The sequence below is a fragment of the Choloepus didactylus genome, chromosome 14 (assembly GCF_015220235.1).
Source record: "Choloepus didactylus isolate mChoDid1 chromosome 14, mChoDid1.pri, whole genome shotgun sequence".
In the NCBI taxonomy this organism is placed as follows: domain Eukaryota; kingdom Metazoa; phylum Chordata; class Mammalia; order Pilosa; family Megalonychidae; genus Choloepus; species Choloepus didactylus.
The window spans coordinates 65,569,781-65,591,390 of NC_051320.1; the positions used below are offsets into that span (position 1 = coordinate 65,569,781).

At 38.1% G+C, this 21,610-nt stretch overlaps 2 protein-coding genes across 3 annotated transcripts in view; one reads left to right on the forward strand and one right to left on the reverse strand.

The window, feature by feature from the left end:
* NUDCD1 (NudC domain containing 1) overlaps positions 1–11,795 on the reverse strand; it is a 110,707-nt gene extending 98,912 nt beyond the window's left edge. Inside the window, exon 1 of the mRNA XM_037803096.1 lies at positions 11,579–11,795. Within this exon, the coding sequence (XP_037659024.1) occupies positions 11,579–11,696 (118 nt within the window). The 5' untranslated portion in view covers positions 11,697–11,795. The remainder of the gene's footprint in view (positions 1–11,578) is intronic.
* Positions 11,796–12,022: 227 nt separating this feature from the next.
* ENY2 (ENY2 transcription and export complex 2 subunit) lies at positions 12,023–21,298 on the forward strand. Of its 2 annotated transcripts, none has more exons than XM_037803409.1 (5): positions 12,023–12,171; positions 13,568–13,644; positions 17,139–17,209; positions 18,576–18,650; positions 21,037–21,298. In XM_037803409.1, the coding sequence occupies exons 1-5, from the start codon at positions 12,166–12,168 to the stop codon at positions 21,111–21,113; spliced, it is 306 nt and encodes a 101-aa protein (XP_037659337.1). In that variant the 5' UTR covers positions 12,023–12,165; the 3' UTR covers positions 21,114–21,298. The 2 variants fall into 2 exon arrangements, with proteins under 2 accessions (XP_037659337.1, XP_037659338.1); XM_037803410.1 differs by having other exon boundaries at positions 12,028–12,099.
* Positions 21,299–21,610: the final 312 nt, after the last annotated feature.

A 21,610-nucleotide genomic window follows, 5' to 3' on the forward strand; every position in this document is an offset into this window, starting at 1 on the left:
ATTAACACACATAAGTCAGTAATGTTCCTATACACTAGTAATCACGTAACTGAAGAGGCAATTAAAAAAAAAAAATTCCATTCACAATAGCAACTAAAAAAACAAGTACCTAGGAATAAACTTAAACAAGGATGTAAAAGACCTCTACACAGAAAATTACAAAATTTCACTAAAAGAAATAAAAAAGGACCTAAATAAGTGGAAAAACATTCCAGGCTCGTGGATAGGAAGACTGAATATTGTTAAGATGTCAATTCTACCCAAACTGATCTAAAGATTCAAAGCAATCCCAATCCAAATTCCAACAACCTACTTTACAGATTTGGAAAAGCTGGCTATCAAATTTATTTGGAAGGGAAAGGGGCCTCGAATTGCCAAAAACATCCTAAAACAGAAGAACGAAGTGGGAGGACTTACATTGCCTGACTCTGAAGCCTACTATAAAGCTACAGTGGTGAAAACAGCATGGTATTGGCATAAAGATAGACATCTTGATCAATGGAATCAAATTGAGAGTTTGGAAATAGACCCCCATAAATACAAATGACTATTTTTGATAAGGCCTCCAAATCCACTGAACTGGGACAGAACAGTCTCTTCAACAAATGGGGCTGGGAGAACTGGGTAGCCATAACAAAAACAATGGAAGAGGACCCCTACCTCACACCCTATACAAAAATTAACTTAAAGTTGATCAAAGACCTCAATTTAAGAGACAGTACCATAAAACTCGTAATAGATAATGTAGGGAAACATCTTCAGACCTAGTATTAGGAGGTTGCTTCTTAGACCTTACACCCAAAGCACAAGCAACGAAAGAAAAAATAGATAAATGGGAACTCATCAGAATCAAAAACCTCTGTACCTCAAAGGAATTTGTCAAAACCTTGAAGAGGCAGCCAACACAATAGGAGAAATATTTGGAAACCATGTATCTGATAAGAGACTAATATCATGCATATCTAAAGAAATCCTACAACTCAACTTCAATAGCACAAACAGCTCAATTATAAAATGGGTCACAGATATGAAAAGATGTTTCTCTGAACTAGAAATACAAATGGCTAAAAAACACATGAAAAATGTTCATCTTCACTAGGTATTAGGGAGATGCAAATCAAGACCACAATGAGATATCATCTCACACCAATAAGAATGGCTGCTATCAAACAAACAAGAAACTACAAATGCTGGAGAGGATGTGGAGAAATTGGGCCTCTTATTCACTGCTGGTGGGACTGTATAATGGTACAGCCACTCTGGAAGACAGTTTGGAGGTTTCTCAGAAAAGTAGATATCAAATTACCCTATGGTCTGGCAATTCAACTTCTCAGTATATACGCAGAAGATCTTAAAGCAGTGACATGAACAGATATTTGTACACCAATGTTCACAGCAGCATTGTTCACAAGTGCCAAGAGATGGAAACAATCCAAGTGTCCTTCAACAGATGAGTGAAAAGAAAATTTTGTATATACATATGATGGAATACCATGCACCAGTAAGAAGCAACAGGGTCTTGAAACATACGGCAATACAGATGAACCTTGAAGATATAATTCTGAGTGAAATAACTCAGACACAAAATGAGAGATATTGTATGTTACCACTTCTATGAACTATCTGAACATGTAAAATCAGTGTCTTATAATACAAGAATATTAGGGATCTAGTGATAGACAGTAGCTAGTGAGGGGAATGATAATCCAATATATTCAGATATGTTAATGATGGTGAATTCAAAGGTATGGTAATGGATAGGGGTGACAACTGTTTGTTCACGGGATTATAAGTATTAGAGCCATATTGAAGGTGAACAGGAATGAAAGGGGTTGTTTAAAGGTATGTTTCCCAAAGACCAGCACCACAAACATAGATAGGTGCTTGCATGATATACTTCTAAGGTATGACAGTGGCACAGAGAGTTGACAACAGACGGGTACATGGAAAAATCTATACATTGCATACTAGAGACTATAATTAATAGGAATACCATACTAGTCTTACACAAATACTATGGACAAATAATTAAGGGGTGACAAGAGCTACGAGATGTTTTGGGTCATGAGAATTGTTTAAAATGGAAAGTGATGAGAACTGTACAACTAAGTGATGATAATGTGAGATATGGATGGATTTTCGTGGATATAACATGAGCTATGTGAACTTAGGAACCACCTACTTTATCAGTCAAGCTCTTGATATTGAGGCTTGCTCGGTTAGGCTTGTGGCAGTAGAAGGGAGGCTGAACCCATCTGTAGTTGTGCCTGGGAGTCACCTCCAGAGAACCTCTTTTATTGCTTGGGTGTGGACTTTCTCTAGGCCTAACTCTGCAGGTGGACTCATCGCCCTCCGCCCAGTGTGGGACAGGACCCCCAAGATGAATGAGTCTTTCTGGCAACATGGGACATGGATTTCAGGAGTGGGCCTGACCCTGGTGTAGAGGGATTAAGTGTGCCTTTTCGACCAGGAGGGGGAAGAGAAGAGCAACAGGATGGGGTTTTAGTCGCTGAGACTATATATATATATGGTCATAACTTTCCTATATATCTACTTGTTAAATCATACTTTGAAAGATACTACCTTTTTGTATATAAGTTATATTTCATAGTAAGGAAATAACTGAAACTGTGTAATTGTAACCTATAATATTCTTTGAAATTTGCTCTCTAACTACTTGTTAAATTGCATTTGGAAAGTTAGCACTTTTATGTATATAAGTTATATTGTACAATTAAAAAAAAAAGAACTAAGGGTCATCAGGAAAGTTATGGATGAACACAAAAAGAATACCAACAGACACAACTCATGAAAAGGAACCAAACAGAGCTGAAGAGCACAGTAACAGAAATAAAAAAATTCCTTGGAGGATTTCAACAGCAGACTGGAGCAGGCAGAAGGGAGAATTATTGAACCCAAAGATAAGATGATTAAAATTATTCAGTACAAGAAGCAGAAAGAAAACAGAATGAAGAAAACTGAACAGAGCCTGAGAGACCTGTGTGATACCATCAAGTATAACAATATGAACACTGCAGTAGTCCCAGAAGGAGAAGAAAGGGACAGATAGAATATTTCAATAAATAAAATCTGAAAATGTCCTAAATTTAATGAAAGACATGATTACACACATTCATGAGGCTTCCTTGGTGAGGCTTGTGGCTGTAGAAGGGAGGCTGAACCCACCTGTAGTTGTGCTAATTAGTTAATTAGCATTAACTAATTCCATCTACAATGCTCCTATTACTACAATGCTCCTCTGTCCAAAGACAGAAAATTTTGAAAGCTTCAGAAGAGAAGCAACATGTCATGTACAAGGGGCCTTAATAAGTCTAGGTGTCGGGGGAGAAAACTAAGATGGCGGCTAGCTGAGACAGGGCGAAAAAAACACCTCCGTGAAAAACACTAGGTAAAAACCAGAAAAAGACCTAGAACACTGGTTACAGCGATGCGCCAGCTGGACGAGGGCTCCTAGCTCCAGAGGGGCCGTATACTTGGTGAAACCAGGAGTCGGCATTCTGAAATGAGTGAGTAAGCTGGCTGGAAGACCCGCAGCCATGCTGCGGGCTGGGGAAGCCAGGGTTCAGCGTTTGGAGGCCAGCTGCCTCTTTAAAAAAAAAAAAAAAAAAAAAAAAAGGAGCAGTTCCAGAAGCACTTGTGGGAACCACGCAGTAAAACACAGCAAGAGGGGGCTGGGCCGGCCTCTCGGTGCTTGGCCGGGAAGATAGCCCGCAGCAGATACCCTTGGGTTGGGGGGAACAGAGGGGAGAGCCTGAAGCAGAAAGAAACCCCGCGGCTTGCCGCTGGCCCCCCGGAGGGCTGGATAAACTCCTGCCCAGGGCTGTGCCCACAGCCCAGGGCCCCACCAGTTGTCCCAGAGCTGGGAAGGAGGAACTGTGCGAGGAGGAGGGGGCTGAGACACCCCATTCGGCCATTTTTGCTTTGGGCGGGGAGTGCGCCGCTGCATGGCCCGGAGGCCCAGGGCTTCCTTTGTGGAACAGCGCGCACTGGTGATGTAGCACGGCATTCCCTCGGCTGAGCTCCCAGAGGAGCGCAGCTGGGAGGGGGGATCCGCTTGGAGAACCCAGGGACGCTAAGCCAAGTCCGGTGGTTTATGGATTAGCGAAAGAGAGGGTCTGGGGCTGAACTGAAATGAAGGCTTAGACACTTGTGGCGGCCTTGAATCTCCATGATCCTGGGGGATTTGAACATTAGAACTGCCCTTCCTCCCTGGCCACCCGCACACACGCCCCACATTCAGGGCGGATGGCTCCAGCAACACACCCAAACTGAGTTCTCCAACTGAATCCACAAGAATCATTTCCCCACACAATGCAGAAACAAGGTTGAGAACTGACTTGAGGGATATAGGTGACTCACAGACGCCATCTGCTGGTTAGAGAAAGTGTACGTCACCAAACTGTGTTCCCGAAAAATTAGATCGATATCCCTTTTCCTTTACAACTTGAAAGAACCCTATCAAGCAAAACAAATGCCAAGAGGCCAAAAACAACAGAAAATCTTAACACATATGATAAAACCAGAAGATATGGAGAATCCAACTCCAAACACACAAATCAAAATATCAGAAGATACACTATACCTCGCAAAATTAATCAAAGAACTACAATAGAGGAACAAAAACATGGCAAAGGATTTAAAGGACATCAAGAAGACCATGGCCCAGGATATAAGTGACATAAAGAAGACCCTCGAAGAGCATAAAGAAGACATTGCAAGAGTAAATAAATAGAAGATCTTACGGAAATAAAAGAAACTGTTGGCCAAATTATAAAGACACTGGATATTCACAATACAAGACTAGAGGAAGATGAACAACATCTCAGTGTCCTGGAAGCCCATAGAACAGAAAATGAAAGAACAAAAGAAAGAATGGAGAAAAAAATCAAAAAAATTGAAATGGATCTCAGGGATACGATAGATAAAATAAAACATCCAAACTTAAGACTCATTGGTGTCCCCGAAGGGGAAGAAAAGGATAAAGGTCTAGAAAGAGTATTCAAAGAAACTGTTGGGGAAAACTTCCCAAACCTTCTACACAATATAAATACACAAAGCATAAATGCCCAGCGAACTCCAAATAGAATAAATCCAAATAAACCCACTCCAAGACATATTCTGATCAGACTGTCAAATACTGAAGAGAAGGAGTGAGTTCCAAAAGCAGCAAGAGAAAAGCAATTCACCACATACAAAGGAAACAACATAAGACTAAGCAGTGACTACTCAGTGGCCACCATGGAGGTGAGTAGGCAGTGGCATGACGTATTTAAAATTCTGAGAGAGAAACATTTCCAACCAAGAATACTTTATCCAGCAAAACTCTCCTTCAAATTTGAGGGAGAGCTTAAATTTTTCACAGACAAACAAATGCTGAGAGACTTTGCCGATGAAAGACCTGTCCTACTTCAGATTCTGAAGGGAGCCCTGCTGGCGGAGAGACAGGGAAAGGAGAAAGAAATATAGAGAATTTTAACAGACATATATAGTACCTTACATCCCAAATCACCAGGACACTCACTTTTCTCTAGTGATCACAGATTTTTCTCCAGAAGGGACCATAAGCTGGGACATAAAACAAGCCTCAAGAAATTAAAAGAAAAAAAATTGAATATACTCAAAGCACATTCTCCAACCACAATGGAATACAAATAGAAGTCAATAATTTTTGAACTGTAATTCCACTAGTTACTTCCTACATGATAAAAAAATACACAAACTCTAAGGACAAATCAGTGGTTTTGAACTCAATGTAAAATATGTAATTTTAGACAACTATATAAAGGTTGGGGAATGAAGGAGTATAGGAACATAGTTTATGTGTCCTATTGAAGTGAAGGTGGTATCAAAGAAAAACAAGATTGATATGGATTTAAGAGGTTAATTTTAAGCCCCACAGTAAACACAAAGAAATTATCAGAGAATATAACCATAGAGATGAAAAGTAGAGTTTGAGTTAAGAGAAATGGGGAAAGGGGCAATGGGAAGTTAAGAAATGAGCATAGGGTTGTTGTTTGAGGTGAAGGGAAATTTCTAGTAATGGATGGTGGGAAAGAGCATTACAACATTCTGAACATGATTAATCCCACCAATGAAAGGCTAGGGAGGGGTTGGAATGGCAAGATTTAGGCTGTATATATGTTTCCACAACTGAAAAAAAAAAAGACAGTCTAACTAGATGACAATTGAATGCTAAGGATGAACTTGAATGGGACTGGAGGATAGAGGACAGGTGGCTTAAAGGGACACAGTTGAGACATAAGGAAGAGGAAATATAGAATGTAAGCTTTTTATCATTGTTGAATCTATTGTACTTCTTAGCTGCGCTTAATGGGATTGCATAAAAGAATGTTCTTGTTCATGGTAAGTGTATACGTGAATTATAGTGTATGCTCAAGGATGTGTGCAGCTAACTCTCATATGTTCAGAAGACAGAGCAATAGATGATGGATGATAGATAGGGAGGGAAAGAAATAGCAATGTGACAGCATGTTAAAGTTGGTGGATTGAGCTATCGGGGGAGGGGGGTCAGGGTATGATGGAATTCTGTGTATGGGGCTAGTATTGTTTTTGCAACTGTTCATATAACTTTGAATTTATTTCAAAATAAAAAAAATAAAAAAAATAAATCTAATCTAATGTTTTCTTCATAGGAGGTGGTGAGAAAGCCCGGGCACTTCACATATTAAGAGGAAAACTGTTACCCAGAGAAAGAATTGACAATCTTATAGACACAGGGTTGGTATATACCCAGGTGCTAACTCAGTGTTCTCTGTTCCATGACACTTTATTAGACCATTTTGTAAATAAATGGTTTTGAATTCTGGTTCTTATTTTAATAACTGAAATAAATATTTTAAATAAAGAAGTATTATCACACTATAGGAAAATAAAGTCTCCTCTTGTCCAACCAAAAAAAAAAAAGACTAGGTGTCAATTTCTCATGAGAAACCATGGATACAGGAATGAAGTGGGATGACATATTTACAGTGCTGAAAGCAAAAAAATGCCCTTCAAGAACTCTATATCTGGCAAAACTGTCTTTCAGAAAAGAAGATATTAAAACATTACCAAGTAAACAAAAGCTGAGGGAGTTTACTGCCACCAGAGTTGCCCTATAAGAGATGCTAAAGAGAGTTCTGCAGGTTGAAACAAAAGGACACTAGACAATAGATCAAAGCCACAAGAAGAAATAAGACTCTCTGGTAAGGGTAATGACATGGGTAAATATAAATGCCATTATTGCATTTTTGGTCTGTAAGTCCACTTTTTACTTACTATAGGGTCTAAAGTGCAAATAAATTTAAAAAGTAATTATAAATAATAATAAAAAAAGGGAAAGAAAGTTGAAGTGACTCGAGGTCAGACAGTAGATTTCAGAGCAAAGAATAACACCAAGGATAAAGAAGATCATTTCATAAAGATAAAGGGGTCAATTTATCAAGAAGATCAATGATGTTGATGCAATTAATAACAAAGCTTAAAAACACATGAAGCAAAACTAATAGAACTGCAAGGAGAAAGAGAAAAATCCACAATTACAGTCAGGGATTTCAATATCCTTCCCTCACGTAAGAAGGATGAATCGCAAATAATTATGCTAAATAAAAGAAATCAGATATTGAAAATGCAAACTAATCTAAGTGACAAGAAAGCAGATCAGTATTTGCTTGGGGAGAGGGTTGGGGACCAGGAGGGACCAAGGAAATTTTGGGGGCATGATAGCTAAGTTTGCTATCATGATTGTGGTGATAATTTTATGGGTACATACACATGTCAAAACTTAAAACTTGTCAAACTGTACACTTTAAACATGTGGTTTACTGCCAATTATACATCAATAAAGCCAATATAAAATCACCTACCAGGCACACACCAGCAGTGGAGATAAAGCACTGAAAAATGCAGACACTGGACCCAGCAATACAGAATAGTCTTAGCAGCGTAAACAGACACTAAATGCTACAAGTGTGATAAATTATATGAGGAAATTCCAGATGCTACAGCTATGGGAAAGCATAGTACAAATTCTAACTTCAGCTAGACAGTCAAGGAAGGAAGGAATCCCTGAGGAAGTACCATTTAAGCCAAGATGAAAAATGAGTTTGGGTTAGCTAGGTAGAAGGACTATGAATAAAAAGACACATACTGAATGAAAATTTTTGCGACAGGATATCGATAGATAAATGTCTAGGAATGGAATTGTTGGGCCAAAAGGCAATTATAATCTTATTTTAAAAAGGCTTTTAGCTTAGTTCTCTGGAATAGAAAAAGACAAAGTGGCATTTTCCATTTATGAAGCAGAGAGAATTTCTGAACAAACAAATAACATTATTTAAGACAAAAGAATAAACCTCAGAACTCCAAGCTGTTTGAGATCAGAGACTACATATTTATCATCACATCATTAGTACCAAATACTCAGAAACTTATTGCTTCACAACAGAGGAAACTGAATTAAAGTGATTTGCTGAATTAAAGTGAACTCCTTAGGGTACAAAAAAAGAAAAAAATCAAACTTCAGAAAGAGCTCCTCAAATCATACTCACTGACTCTGTAAATGACACTTTAGAAGAATTACTCTCTTCTTCATCATTTTGAAGAATTTCTTAATGAAAGCCCCTCACCAGAATGATTGCAAAGGCCTCCGAATGGTCTCCCTATCTTGATTCCTCTCATCTGCAAAAACCAACTTCCACAGTCATGAGAGTAAACTATTCAACTCCCAAATCTGTTCATTTCCCTTCTATACCTAAAACCCTAAATGGCCCATCACCTCTGGTTCTGCCTCCCAAATACAGAAAACCTACACTATTGAAATAAGGGGGGAGAGTGGGACAGGACAACTTAGTGAGATTTTTATAAAGTTTAATGTACTCAATTTTAGATGACTTGTTTATTGTGAAATTTTGCTTCTTGCTTTTGGGGTGTTAAAATATCCTTTTGTTTATGAAAGCCTGGGTGAACATGTGATAGCTTTTAAGAAGAATCTTTACTTAGCAAATTAAAAAGTTGGTAAATCTAAGACAGCTGGGCTTTACTTTTATTGCAATGGTCCATGAAAAAGTCTGGGAAACACTACCAAGTGACAGACAAGTCTCCCCTCCATCTCTCAAACTTATTGCTCACCTTTCCCAGGAGATTTTTTATTCCAGCAATTCAAGACTGCAATTGTTTCTTGCAAACAGCCTGTTAATTCTTTCACCTTCCTTTTGTTCACGCTTTCCCAAGAATGCAATGACCTCAACAACATCTCCTCCTCCATAGTCACTCAGTTTATTGAGTGCCTACTATGTGCCAGACACTTTTAGAACAAAAGAGAAATACAACTCTTCATGGAGGACGCGGTGTAATGGAGGCAACAAAAAGCAAATTCAGGACTAAAAACTGTAGTTAAGTGCTGCCTTAGAGAGAATGGAATGAAGGTATTCAAAAGTGAAAGGAGGAAGACTAGTCAGGAGGCATAGCTCAGGGTGGAAGGATAGAGAAGCCAGACTTGTTGACAAGATAGGGGGTAGGGAGACTCTAAGAGAGAAGAAATACACCAAAGATGTAGCACGAACTACAAAGACTTACACTAACAGTCCCAATTTCTTATGCCTCCCTGGATCTATGTCCTTTGGCATGACCATTCCACACTGACTTCAGGCATCAATTACATGACTTGCTCTGGCCAATGGGACAATAGCAAGCTTGTCACCAACAGCAGCTTGAAGAAGCACTTTTGCATTGCCACTTGTTGCTTGGAACCCAGCATGACTGTGAGCATAAACCTGGGTAGCCTACTAAAAGGCTGAGAGACCAAATGGGGGAGAGCTGCACAGAGACTGAGATAATCTTCAACCAGCTTATAGCCAGCCAACCAAATGCATGAGAAAGTACAGCCAAGATGAGCAGAGCTGCCTGCCAGACCCATAACTGACCAATGACACATTAATGAACCCCACTGTCTTAGTTTCCCAGGACTGCCGTAACAAAGTGCCACAAATTGGGTGGCTTAAAACAACAAATATGTATTATCTCACATTTCTGGAGGTTAGAAGTCCAAAATCAAGGTGTTAGCAGGGCCATGTTTCACTGAAACCTATAGAGAATACTTCCTTGTCTCTGCCTGGTTTCTGGCAGTTAGGACAATCCTTGCCATTCCTCAGCTGTGTCAATATGCCTCCAATCTCTTGTCTCCCTGTTCACATGGGCTTCCTCTCTCCTGCATCTGTATCTCCTCTCCCTGTCTTATAAGGACACCATTCATACTGGATTAAGGGCCCACCTACTTTCAATTTAACTAATTCCATCTACAATGCTCCTATTACCAAATAAAGTCACATCCTCATGGGACTTCAACCTATCTTTTTGGGGGACACAACTGGACCTAGAACACCAACCAAGACTGGAAAAATCACCAACTGAACTGTAGTCATGTGAGCAATAATAACGACTTAATAAACTATTGAGATTTGGGTGGTATCACTATACATGGTGATACCATTTACTGAGACGTGGAAACTGGAAGAAACACAGGTGGGGAGAGTAAAGGTAGAAGGTGAAAAGAAACATCAAGCTCATTTTCTCTTGCCCTGGTCAACTCCTACTATCTTTTAAAGCTCAACTTACATATCAAACTGCTCCAAGAAGCTTTCCCAGTTTCCCCCAGGCTAGTTTAGGAAAGATTTCAAAGTGCTTCCATTGTTTTCTGTATCATTGCTTTTCCACATTGTTTTATAATTATCTGCTTACACTTTTCTTCCTAAGTAGACAACAGCACTTTCATGTTGTCTTATAAATCTTGATAACATCAGTGTGTAACACAAAACACTCTCCATATGTTACTGCATTTAATAAATGAATTAAGCACTTACTTGATAGTCTAATACCTATTAGTTAATTCAGATCAGTATTTCACATACATGACAATCACCAAATGTGTGTATTAAAAATGCAGACCTCTGGGCTATCTTTTTTAACACCGCAAAGACAAGGAAAAGAATATTCTGGCTAGTTACAGATAAACAAACAAAACAAGAAGAAGTGTGGGTACTAAATTAGCTTTTTTCTCAAATTTTCCTAAAGATGTTCTCTACAATGAAATCCTTAGTTTGACAAAACCTGGGGAACTGACAATGCTCTGAAAAAGAATGGGGTATCTCTTCTAAGAAGGAGGTCAGAGTGTAAAAGGAGCTGGGGGATTCTCCAAAGAGGTGCGGTCCCTCAACACACACGTTTACAGAGCATGCTGCAGGAGAAAGGAAAGTTCTCAGCTTTCCTCGCAGAACGCACCGAGCGAGGAACCAGAAGCTGCGGAAGCCCAAACAGCGCTCGCGGGCCAGACAACAGAGCTAGGGCGGCCGACCCGAGGGCTGGCCCAGGGTCCTGCTAACGAAGGGCCGCACCAAGGCGGCTTCCACCAGATTTCAAAATGGGCGTCCTTCTCCAGGGGCGTGAGGAAGGCCACGGTAGCCCTGTTTTCAGATTTAAGAAAAGGAAGACAACCTGGGAAGGGCGGGCAGGTAGTAGCCGAAAGGGGAAAGGAACAGGGGTCACCACCGCCGCTTCCCACCTGCGTCAAGCTCTAGCTGGTAACAGGGCAGCGGTTCGAGGGAGAGCTTGTAACCCTCGAAGCGAGGATCCAATAGTGGTCTCTTCACACGCAGGGAGCAATTAGCCGCCACCTCCATCGCCTTCCGGAGTACCAGGGTGAGAATAAAGCTCTTGTTGAAAGGTCCGCGCTACAGAAGTCGCACGAAGACGGGGAAACTGCGTGACTCTCATCCCAGACCACACTGCGGGTACAGAATGCCTTTTGGGAAATGTAGTGCTTAAGAGACAGTTGACGCCAACGCCGCCACCCCCGTTGCATGCTGGGTTGTGTAGTTTTCCAGAGATTTCACATTCGCCCGACAGCTGGGCCTGGACTCTCTTACCCAAAGGGCTGAGCGACTAGGAGGTGGCCCGCGCTGGTTAAATTCTCACATTATAGGCAGGGAGATGAGGCCCCGCCCCGGAAATGCGTGTTTAGTTTTCTGTGTGCTTAAGTGCCCGAGCTACTGAGGGTCTAAGTCCGGGCAGCCGAAGAGTGTGGTAGGTAACGGTCGTCAGCGCAAGGGTCATTTCGTCGCTGGGAAGGGACGGCCCTCGCCCGCGGTGATGGTGGTGAGCTATGCCTGTGGTCCTTAGGGCCGGGACCCGGGCCCAGCCCAGGCTCCTTTTGATGTGCTGTCTTTCGTTAGCTTCCCCCGACCCGCGCTAGCGGGCCTGTAGGGCTCTCCCAGGGAGTGCTACCGGAGTTGGCCTGAAGCCAGTCCTTGCTTTGTTTTCTGGCTCCGCCTCTCCTGCTGTCTCCGCCCTTTTCTAGTTTCCCGAGGAATGTCTGAACTGGCAGGGATCCCCTAGCTCGTTTTACTAGTGAGAAAACTGAGGCCTTAAAGAATTAAGTGACTTGTCCAAGGTCACTATCCATACTTCAGAGACTAAGGCGAGATCAAATTCAATATTCTAGGAATGGCACTGACAAGACCTTACTGTTGTTTTGAAAATGTTAGTTTCCAGTTTACAGAAGCAAACATTTCCTAGTCCTTTCTCAACAACTCTTTCTCCGTCTCCCCAAGAAAAAAATTCAACTCTAAAAACTCATTGCCAGTTTGAGTTTTCAGATGGGCGAGATGGGAGGTAAAACAAAAGTAGTCTCAAGTTAATGACAAATTAGATGGGAAATGTTAGCTTATTCCAAGTTTTATTTAAACTTTTAAATGTCTTGAATGCCTTCAAAACCTAATTTTTCTACACCATTTTGGTTTTTGGTTGTCTGGTTTTGTTTTGTTTTTGCTTTTTATTGAAAAAGTTAGGAATTAGTTTGCAACTAGTTTCCTCTGTAAAGAGCAGACATACATGTGCACATATATTTGTTTACAATTATTTAGCAGTTGTAATTCTGAGTACATCGTAGTGAAGAGTGAAGCACATAGACCCTTTTCTGGGAATTTCATTCTTCACCAACAGTGACTAATCTTTTATTAACTTTTAGGTTGCATGTCTTCCCCAAAATTTTGAATGCAGTTAAGGTGCATAAATGATCAGCTGTCAGTGCAGATAAAGTGTTTGGGGCTTCTGGATTCAAAGTGCCTGACTTCAGATTCTGCCTTCACAGCTTTCTAGCTCTGTGCCTCAGTTTTCTCAGCTGTAAAATACAAATGACATTACTGATACTTATGTAACAGAGTCATTCTAGGAATTAAATGAGCTAAAAATACAAAATGCGTAAGTCAGTACCAAACATATAAATGCTTAATGAATGTTTCTATTATTATTATCCAAAGACTCATTAATAGAGGATGTATGGGGGTAAAAATTATAGAGTAAGTTCATCAGTATGACTACTTGGAGTGCAATACATAATATTAAGATTAATGATACTGTTAACACATATTGGTGAAATTTAGCAACCCCTTCAATTGATAGACAGAATGTTAAAATAGAATGATTGCCTAGAGTATTTAGCAGAAAATTCTATGTAACTGCTTTATATCTGAAAATAAATGTTGATGTCCAGGTTAGCAAGATGAACAAAGATGCGCAGATGAGAGCAGCGATTAACCAAAAGTTGATAGAAACTGGAGAAAGAGAACGGTAAGTAATAGATTGTGTTAATAAATTACATCTACCGTCTTTAAATTATAGTAACATTGTAATATAAGAATCTAAATGTCAAGGAAAGAAAGTGATGTCAGTGGAAAGAACTACAGAAAATTTTGATTATCAAAATTTTCCTTTCCTAACATCTATAAAAAAGAATTTAGGTCTGTTCAGTATTGTAAAACTTAGAGGGGAGAAGGTGATGTAGAAAGATGAGCAAGAAATGACCCTCAAAGACTGTATAATCTAATGGAGAAGAAAAATACATATTCAAATAAAGAAAATTGAAGCTAGAATGTTCCCTAGGTTTTAACAAAGAGACAACATGACAGAACCCATTTCAGTTACCAAGCTTTCTTAGCCTCAGAGTAGCACGTTATTCCTGTTCTCTGAAATACTCTTCCTCCTTACTTTCATCTTTAGCTAACTCCAGCTCATCTTTCAGGTCTTAATTTAGATATCACCTCTTCCAGGAATCTATTTACTAAGTCCCAAATACCCTGTTCTCATGTAGGATTTAATCACGTTGCATTGTAACCATCTACTTTGGTAGTTTGTATCCTCCAATGTAAGTTCCTCCAATATAATATTCTCCAATATAAGAATATAAGTTCTTTGGGAGCATAAACACCATTGTGTACTCAGCATATAATGCTATGCCTGGCAAATAATTGGCCAAGTAAATATTTGAAGAATGAACAGGTTTGAAAGTACAAAGGAGAGGCTAGGGAATCAATATGATAGTATAATAGAAATACGTGTAAGGGACAGGAGTGATCTTTTGATTCTACCAGGGGTATAAGATGATCTAGAATGGGTTTCAGAATAGTAAAAAAGGTACCTTAGCTGGGGCAGAAGGATTAACAGTTCTCCAGACCAATAAAAGGGAGAAGACATTCTATTCAGGCAGATGGAACAGAAGGTGCAAAGACACAGAGGTGTGGTACGACATGACGGTGTTCTGGGAAACTGCAAATAATAAGAGAAAACTAGAGGGTATTGTAAAGGCTGCATAGTGAACAGGAGTCAGATCATAGAGACCTTTGTATATATACAGTGTAAGAAAGTGTAGACTTTGTATGAGTCAGAATTCTTTTACCCATGGTAACAGAAACTGGATTAACCAATGGAAATGTGTAAGCTCATGTAACTGAAAAGTCCAGGGTGAAGGTGTTTCTGGCATCAGTGCATCCTGGCTCTCAGAAATTGTGGCCAGGAATATCTTTCTTTTCTTCTCTCAGCTCCACTTTCCTCTGTGTTGGTTTTATTCTCAAGCAGGTTCTACCCACAAGGTGGCAGAGATGGCCACCAGCAGTTCAAAATTTACATCCTTCTGGCTCAGACTACCTTCTTCCCAGTATTTTCAACAAAGGACCTAGTTTGACTGCCTTCCACTTGGATAATAGGCCAGTTATGATCACATTTCTATCCCTATAGCCCTACCCAGATTATATACACTAAGAGTGATGGAGTGTTTTTTCCATCAAAGAAAGGACGAGACAATGGGTGGCAGGGTTTGCAAAAAATTCATGCCGACTTTCTCCTTGGGTGGTGGGAGTCATTAAAAGATTTTAAGAAAGGGAATGACTTGATCACATTTCACTTTAGGGATCTTATTCTGGCAGTGTGGAGGATAAATTTTGAAGGAGCAAGATGGCAGAAATAAGTTAAAAGGTTATGTCAAGTTAAAGATAAGAAAAACAGCAAAAATGGAAAGGAGAACTTCCAACAAGTGTTTTCTCAAATATAGAATCCAGTAACCCTCAATACAAGGAATGAGGAAGAAGAAGGCATCTAGAACAGTGACTTGGGTAATTGAGAGGATAGTCCTGCCAGAAATAAGCATAGGGTATTGTTTGTTGTTTTTTGTTCCTGTGTTTCATAGTTACTGACTTTCTATATATGCTATGTCCTTTGGAGATGCTTGAGATACAGTAGTAACAAAACGAAGTCTGTGCTTTCATGTAGCTTACATTCTAATGGGAGGAGATAGACAATAAATAAATATGGAACATGTCGAGGAGTGCTAGAGGAAAAAATAAAGTGGAGAGTGAGTGTTATTTTTGTCCTGAGAACAGGACCTTGCCTTACACTTTTGAAGAACACATGGAAGCTAATGAGACTGAGTAAATTGAGTGAAGGGAACAGGTGATAAAAGTCAGAGGCATAGCTGGGGAAGGGACAGATCATGTAGAATCGTTCAAACTATAGTAAAGACTTAGAATTTTATTCTGAGTAAATTGGGAAGCCAGTGGAAGGTTTTGAGAAGGGACAGGAGGATGGCATATACAGGGGCAGAAGCAGGAAGGCAAGTTAGGAATCTGGCAGCACTCCAGACAAGAGAAGATGGTAACTTGAACTGATATAGTAATGGCAGAAGTGGTGAGAAACATTTGGATTCTAGATACATGTTTTAAACCTGGAGCCAATAGGATTTGCCGATGGATTGGATGTGTGTGTTAACAAAACAACAGAGTGAAGGATGCTACCAAGGTTTCTAGCATGAGGAACCAGGCAAATGGTGTTGCCATTCTGAGAAGGAAAGAAGGTTAAAGTAGGAGAGAACCAAGAGTTGGATCTGGGCCATTTTTAAAATCAAAAGACCCAAATAAGTATCAAGATGGAAATACCATTTAGTGGATGTTTAGGAATACCAATAGAGAAGCAAGTTTGCAGGGAAAGAGAATCAGTTTGGTTTAGGCTATGACATGTTTAAGCAGAGAAATTAGATGACATTAGATTGAGGATTTGTTAGGAAGAATATGGCAAAAAATAAGAAAATGCTTTATTTGATTGCGTCCTTGATGCCACTCCTTGTAACATACATCATTATTTTATTTACCACTAAGTAAAAAAGAAAACACTGCCAATTAAGTCATGATAGGCATGCCAGTTACCGAATTGTTAACATGGCGGGGGGAGGGAGGTGCTCTTGAAATCAGTGAAATACCACAGACAAATATAATTTAGAAGGGTTAGATACGCTGGGATGAAGGGAGAGGGGGAGTCTAGGAGGATAGAGAGAGAGATGTAATGGAGAAGTAAAGAGCTAAAAGGATAAGAATTTGTGGTCAAAGAATACATATGGACTTTGAAAATTTCAGTGGTGTATCTGTTCCAAACTCAACTAATACCCTCTAGAAGGTTTATGGGACCCATGATAATATATTCCTATTAGTAGAAGACAGTAGAAAGGTGGGTAAGAAGAGCAAAGAGTAGAGCTTTTTGAGAAGTATTGTAGCTTATCGTAGTACATACTATATATGACAAAAGGAGGCACAGTGCTTAAACGACTTGCGTAAGATTAAAGAACTATTTAGTGATAGAACCAAGGATAAGGCCACATTTAAATTAAAGTTGAGTGACTGGAAGGCAGGGAATTTTTAGTTAAACAGTTGTAATCTTTGCTTCAAACATTCCTTTCTAAGGTATTGTACATTTTACTAAGATATTGGGCAGTTAAATTGAAAGTACTTCTTTTTCAACAGCCTCAAAGAGTTGCTGAGAGCTAAGTTAATTGAATGTGGCTGGAAGGATCAGTTGAAGGCACACTGTAAAGGTAATCACTTTTATTTAGAAGATAAGCTAATTCTGTTACTCTGAACTGTGTTGGTTTAGGGTTCACTAGGAAAAAAAATAGTATTTAAGGTCTACTGAGTACTCAAGCATAATGTTAAACAAGTAGGAAATTGAATTTTGTAATAGTGATCTCCTCTCCTCTCAGTGATATAGATAGACCTAATTCCTTACTATTAGGTAATTATTTCTTTGTGTTACTCTTAAAACAAATGAGGTAAGATCACTCACTTATGATTTTCTCTGGCATCAAAATAGGGGATCCCATGTTTTTCAGTGTGCCAACTCACAGGGAAACAGTATTCTTAACTGTTTTTCAGTGTGCCAACTCAAAGGGAAATAACAAAAGCAAATTGAGCACTTTAGGGTTGGTAGACTTACAGAAATTATATCCCTCGTGTCTTTAAGAATGCTGTTTTTAAAAATTCATCTTTAAAAGCTCTTAGGAGAATTACACTTTTAAAATGGAGAATGGAATCTTCTTAAATTACCGTGTTATTAGTGACGATACCACTTGATAGGTTACATGTGTCTCTCAAATGAGCCTCCTAACTTTCTGACTCAGCTTTTGGTGTAATGGAATAGTGGACAGTTTTGCTGGAATCCCATCGTATTGTAATGGATTCTACAAATAATAATGATTCTAGAGCTACTTAGAACACTGACTACAAGAAGACAGTATGGTAAGGAAGTGAATGCATAGGCTTTGGTGTCCTGCAGACCTTCACTGATAAAGGACTAGAGCTGGATTTCAACTCATGTTTGGATGAGTTATTTAATCTTTTAAGCCTCAGTCTCCTTACCTAGCCCGTTAGATTATTATGAAGATTAAAGGATGTAAAACACCTAGCACATAATACAGTTCAGTAGGTGTTAATTCCCTTCCCTCTTATAGTTCTTTTGGTCCAGCCTAGAGAAGAGGATGGACAAAGATGTTATTCTACATTTTAATTTTTGGCTATGAATTTATAGGTTAGATTCAAATTATAGCTTTTTGTCCCTCCATGCATTTTAACAGCTAGTGAGGTTATAGTAAAGAAAGATCTACTGGTTATAAGTTTCTAGCTTTTCACAATGTTAGATTTGAACATTATAGTTCAAATTCATTCTAAGTGTTATAATTATTTAAATGGCAAGTTACTGAAAAATGGACAGACGAGAACACTTAATGTGTTTGCAAAGTTCAAGTAAATCTTGATTAGAAAAGAAAAAAGCATCTTTTATTTGTTTGTTTGTTTTTGAGGACCAGTATACACTCTAAAAACATGATCTTGACTCTTCCTCTATGAAAATCTTTCTTACAGATAATGATTTTAAATGATATGATTTGTTTTTTGCTTTTGCATAAGAGGTAATTAAAGAAAAAGGACTAGAACACGTTACTGTTGATGACTTGGTGGCTGAAATCACTCCAAAAGGCAGAGGTAAGGAATACAAATTGTGTCTAAGGAAACATGCTAAAGACAGTCTTGCAAGTTCAGATTGTCTTTCTTTTTACAACAAAACACCCTTTCCAAAATTATTTAGGTACTCATATTTTCTCATGTGGGAAGGGTTTTAATTGCCTACCTGCCTTTCTAATATGGTCTTGAGTAACATATGGGTATAAAATGTTTTTGTAGTCTTGAAACATTTAAGATGATACTGTTGAGATGGATAATTTTTAAAATACGGGATTTTGTAGAGGCAGATATTACCTGAAGGTAAGATTTATTAAATTTAACTTGTGGCCTGGCTCTAAAACACTTGAATATTTAATAAGTCAAAGTTTTACTCCAGCCCCTGATCCATTGCTTTGCTGTCTCTTTCGTTATTAAAAATAAACCATGCTCTGTCTTCTTGAATGTCTAATTAAGAATTTGGTAGCTCCATAACTGCATATTCAGGTTATCCATATTTAAGACTCAGAATGCAACTGCCTCCTTAATTTCTCCTTTTAATGCTTTGTTTACAGAAATCAGAGGAAAGAAAGGAAATGTAACACTGATAATATTCAGTAAAAAGTCGGGAACTACAGCCTATTGTTTTCCTACATCCTATAATGTAGATGTAGCTACATTATTTTCATTTATATTTATAAAGTTCTTTTTTGTAGGTAAGTGGAAACAGATAGATTAGATGTCCTGATGTTGTTTTCTTGCAACCCTGAATTTCAGGGTAAAAAAGTAAATTAGTTAGAAAATTGCTAATAGAAGAACAGTGATTCCTTGAACCTGCTGGGAACAAGCTACAGAATTCCATTGTCCTTTTCAACCATCTCTTTAGGCCTCTGGGCAATGAAGCTCCTTACAACTGAAAAATAGGACTTTTTCTTCAAGCATATCTAAGGAGGGAAGAAAATAGTATTTCTTGTTCCCTTTATGAATTCATATTTAAAAATAATTTTCCATTTTCCTTTTTAAATTTTGTTTAATCTATTAACATTATTTAGGAACTGGTTATGCAGATTTAAGTATTATCCTCTGCTTCTCTTACAATACTTGCATGTTAGACATTTCATTTGCTTACAGCTCCCCACCTAGAGAATTGGCAAATAAAGGAATGAGATGTAAAAATAAATCTGTTTTGTATTCTTAGTCTTCTTTTCATTATCTAGAGAAGTACTTATTTTTTAAATTAATATACAGTAAAATTGACTTTTTCTTTTTTAGTGTTGTTCTATAAATTTTAGCACATGTATAGATACATGTAACTACCACCCAGATCAGGATAGAGTACAGTTTGATCACCCAAAAGAACTCCCTAGAGTTATCCCTTTACAGTCATACTGTATCCCTGACCTCCAAGGTATCTGGTCTGTTCTCGGTTACCACAGTTTTGATTAAAACTAAATGTGGTTTTCATATACATGTTAATCACATTTCCAGAGAACTTGAACCAATTATGTAGTCTTTATATCTAGGCAGGCTTAAACTAAACAATTTATAAACAAAAGTATCTGTCTTATTTGATTTGTGTACTACTTTTGTACTTCTTTATAGGACTATTGAACTGTATTTGAAATTTGCTATTCATCTTGAACATAAGAAAATGCATTAGATGTTTCAGTTAATTCCTTTTTGTCCTTATTTATTAGTAGCCAGGAATATAGAAATAAGTGTAGATTTATTTGTTGACATTCATTGTTAATTAAAATTTCAAAATGCAGGGTTTTGTTTTTGTTTTCATTCTTAGTTTAATACTCTGAATAGGTTACAGTCATGGTTCAAATTCCTAAAAGTAAAACAGATATCATGACTGTTACAGTTTGTTGAGTGTCTTTGTGGGTCAGAGAGATGTGCATTCATTATTTCAATAAAATATTGCCAAATTACCTTGTAAAAAATGTACTAATTTACATTCCCACCACTTATGAGAGTTCCTGTTTTCCCTCAGCCTCAGCAATACAGTATATTAAACTGTGCAATAGAGAAGTCGGCCCTTTTCTGTGAGAGCATTGCCCCAGTTTTTTGTTTTTTATTTTTTTACTTTCCTTATAGTGATTTTCACCAAGCTTAAGTTGTTGTTTGAATCAAATTTATCAATCAGTTATAACCTCTGTTTATAAAGGCCTTTGCCACTCCCACTTTAAAGAATTTTCCCATACTTACTTGTCATCAAAGTGTACTGTATTTAGGTATTGGATACTTCATTAAAACAATGTATTACAATATACACGTTTTTCTCCCAGATTTCTTTACATAATTTTTTGAAACAGGAGGGTTATTTATAAAAGTCTTTAATTGGTAATCCTGAATAAAATATCAAATCTCAAATTGACATATGAAATTGGAATCTTCTGACTTTTCTATTTTAAATTTTGTTTTTCAGCTCTGGTACCTGACAGTGTAAAGAAGGAACTCCTACAAAGAATAAGAACATTCCTTGCTCAGCATGCCAGCCTTTAAGATTGAATAGATCATATTGTTCTGTGGTTTTATTTCTGAAAGTGAAACTTGCCATAATTAGAACTCAATTCTCCAAAATAAAATCCTTTTTTGTATGATGGTATACAGTTTTCAGTAATGATGTATACATTGTATTGATTTTTTTTCCCTAAATGTGTTATTTTAATAAATATCTCATGAATGAGTTTCAAGTTTGCTTGGATTTTGGAATAAATGGGATTTTGTCCTTACTACTCTCAACACATTTGTTGAGAGAGAAAGTCAGCAATTAATGTAGCTTAAGTATTTAATATGTGCAAATCTCTGTTAACAACTGAGGAGAATATATAAGAAGTAGGCAGCCTTTCTTGATTATCTGGATATGATTTATTCCTTTTGAATCCTGATAATATTTTATAAATTTTTAATACCCCATCTTGTACTAAAATTATTTGAATATTTCTTGGTATTTTGTTATTAACTCTGAGAGTTAGGACTGGCTCTTACTCATCTTTATG

What these genes read in the sequence shown, in the direction of transcription:
- ENY2 (XM_037803409.1), top strand. An exon ending in GAAACTGGAGAAAGAGAACG is followed by an intron (nt 13,645 to 17,138) that starts GTAAGTAATAGA and finishes CTTTTTCAACAG; the next exon opens with CCTCAAAGAGTTGCTGAGAG. An exon ending in GTTGAAGGCACACTGTAAAG is followed by an intron (nt 17,210 to 18,575) that starts GTAATCACTTTT and finishes CTTTTGCATAAG; the next exon opens with AGGTAATTAAAGAAAAAGGA.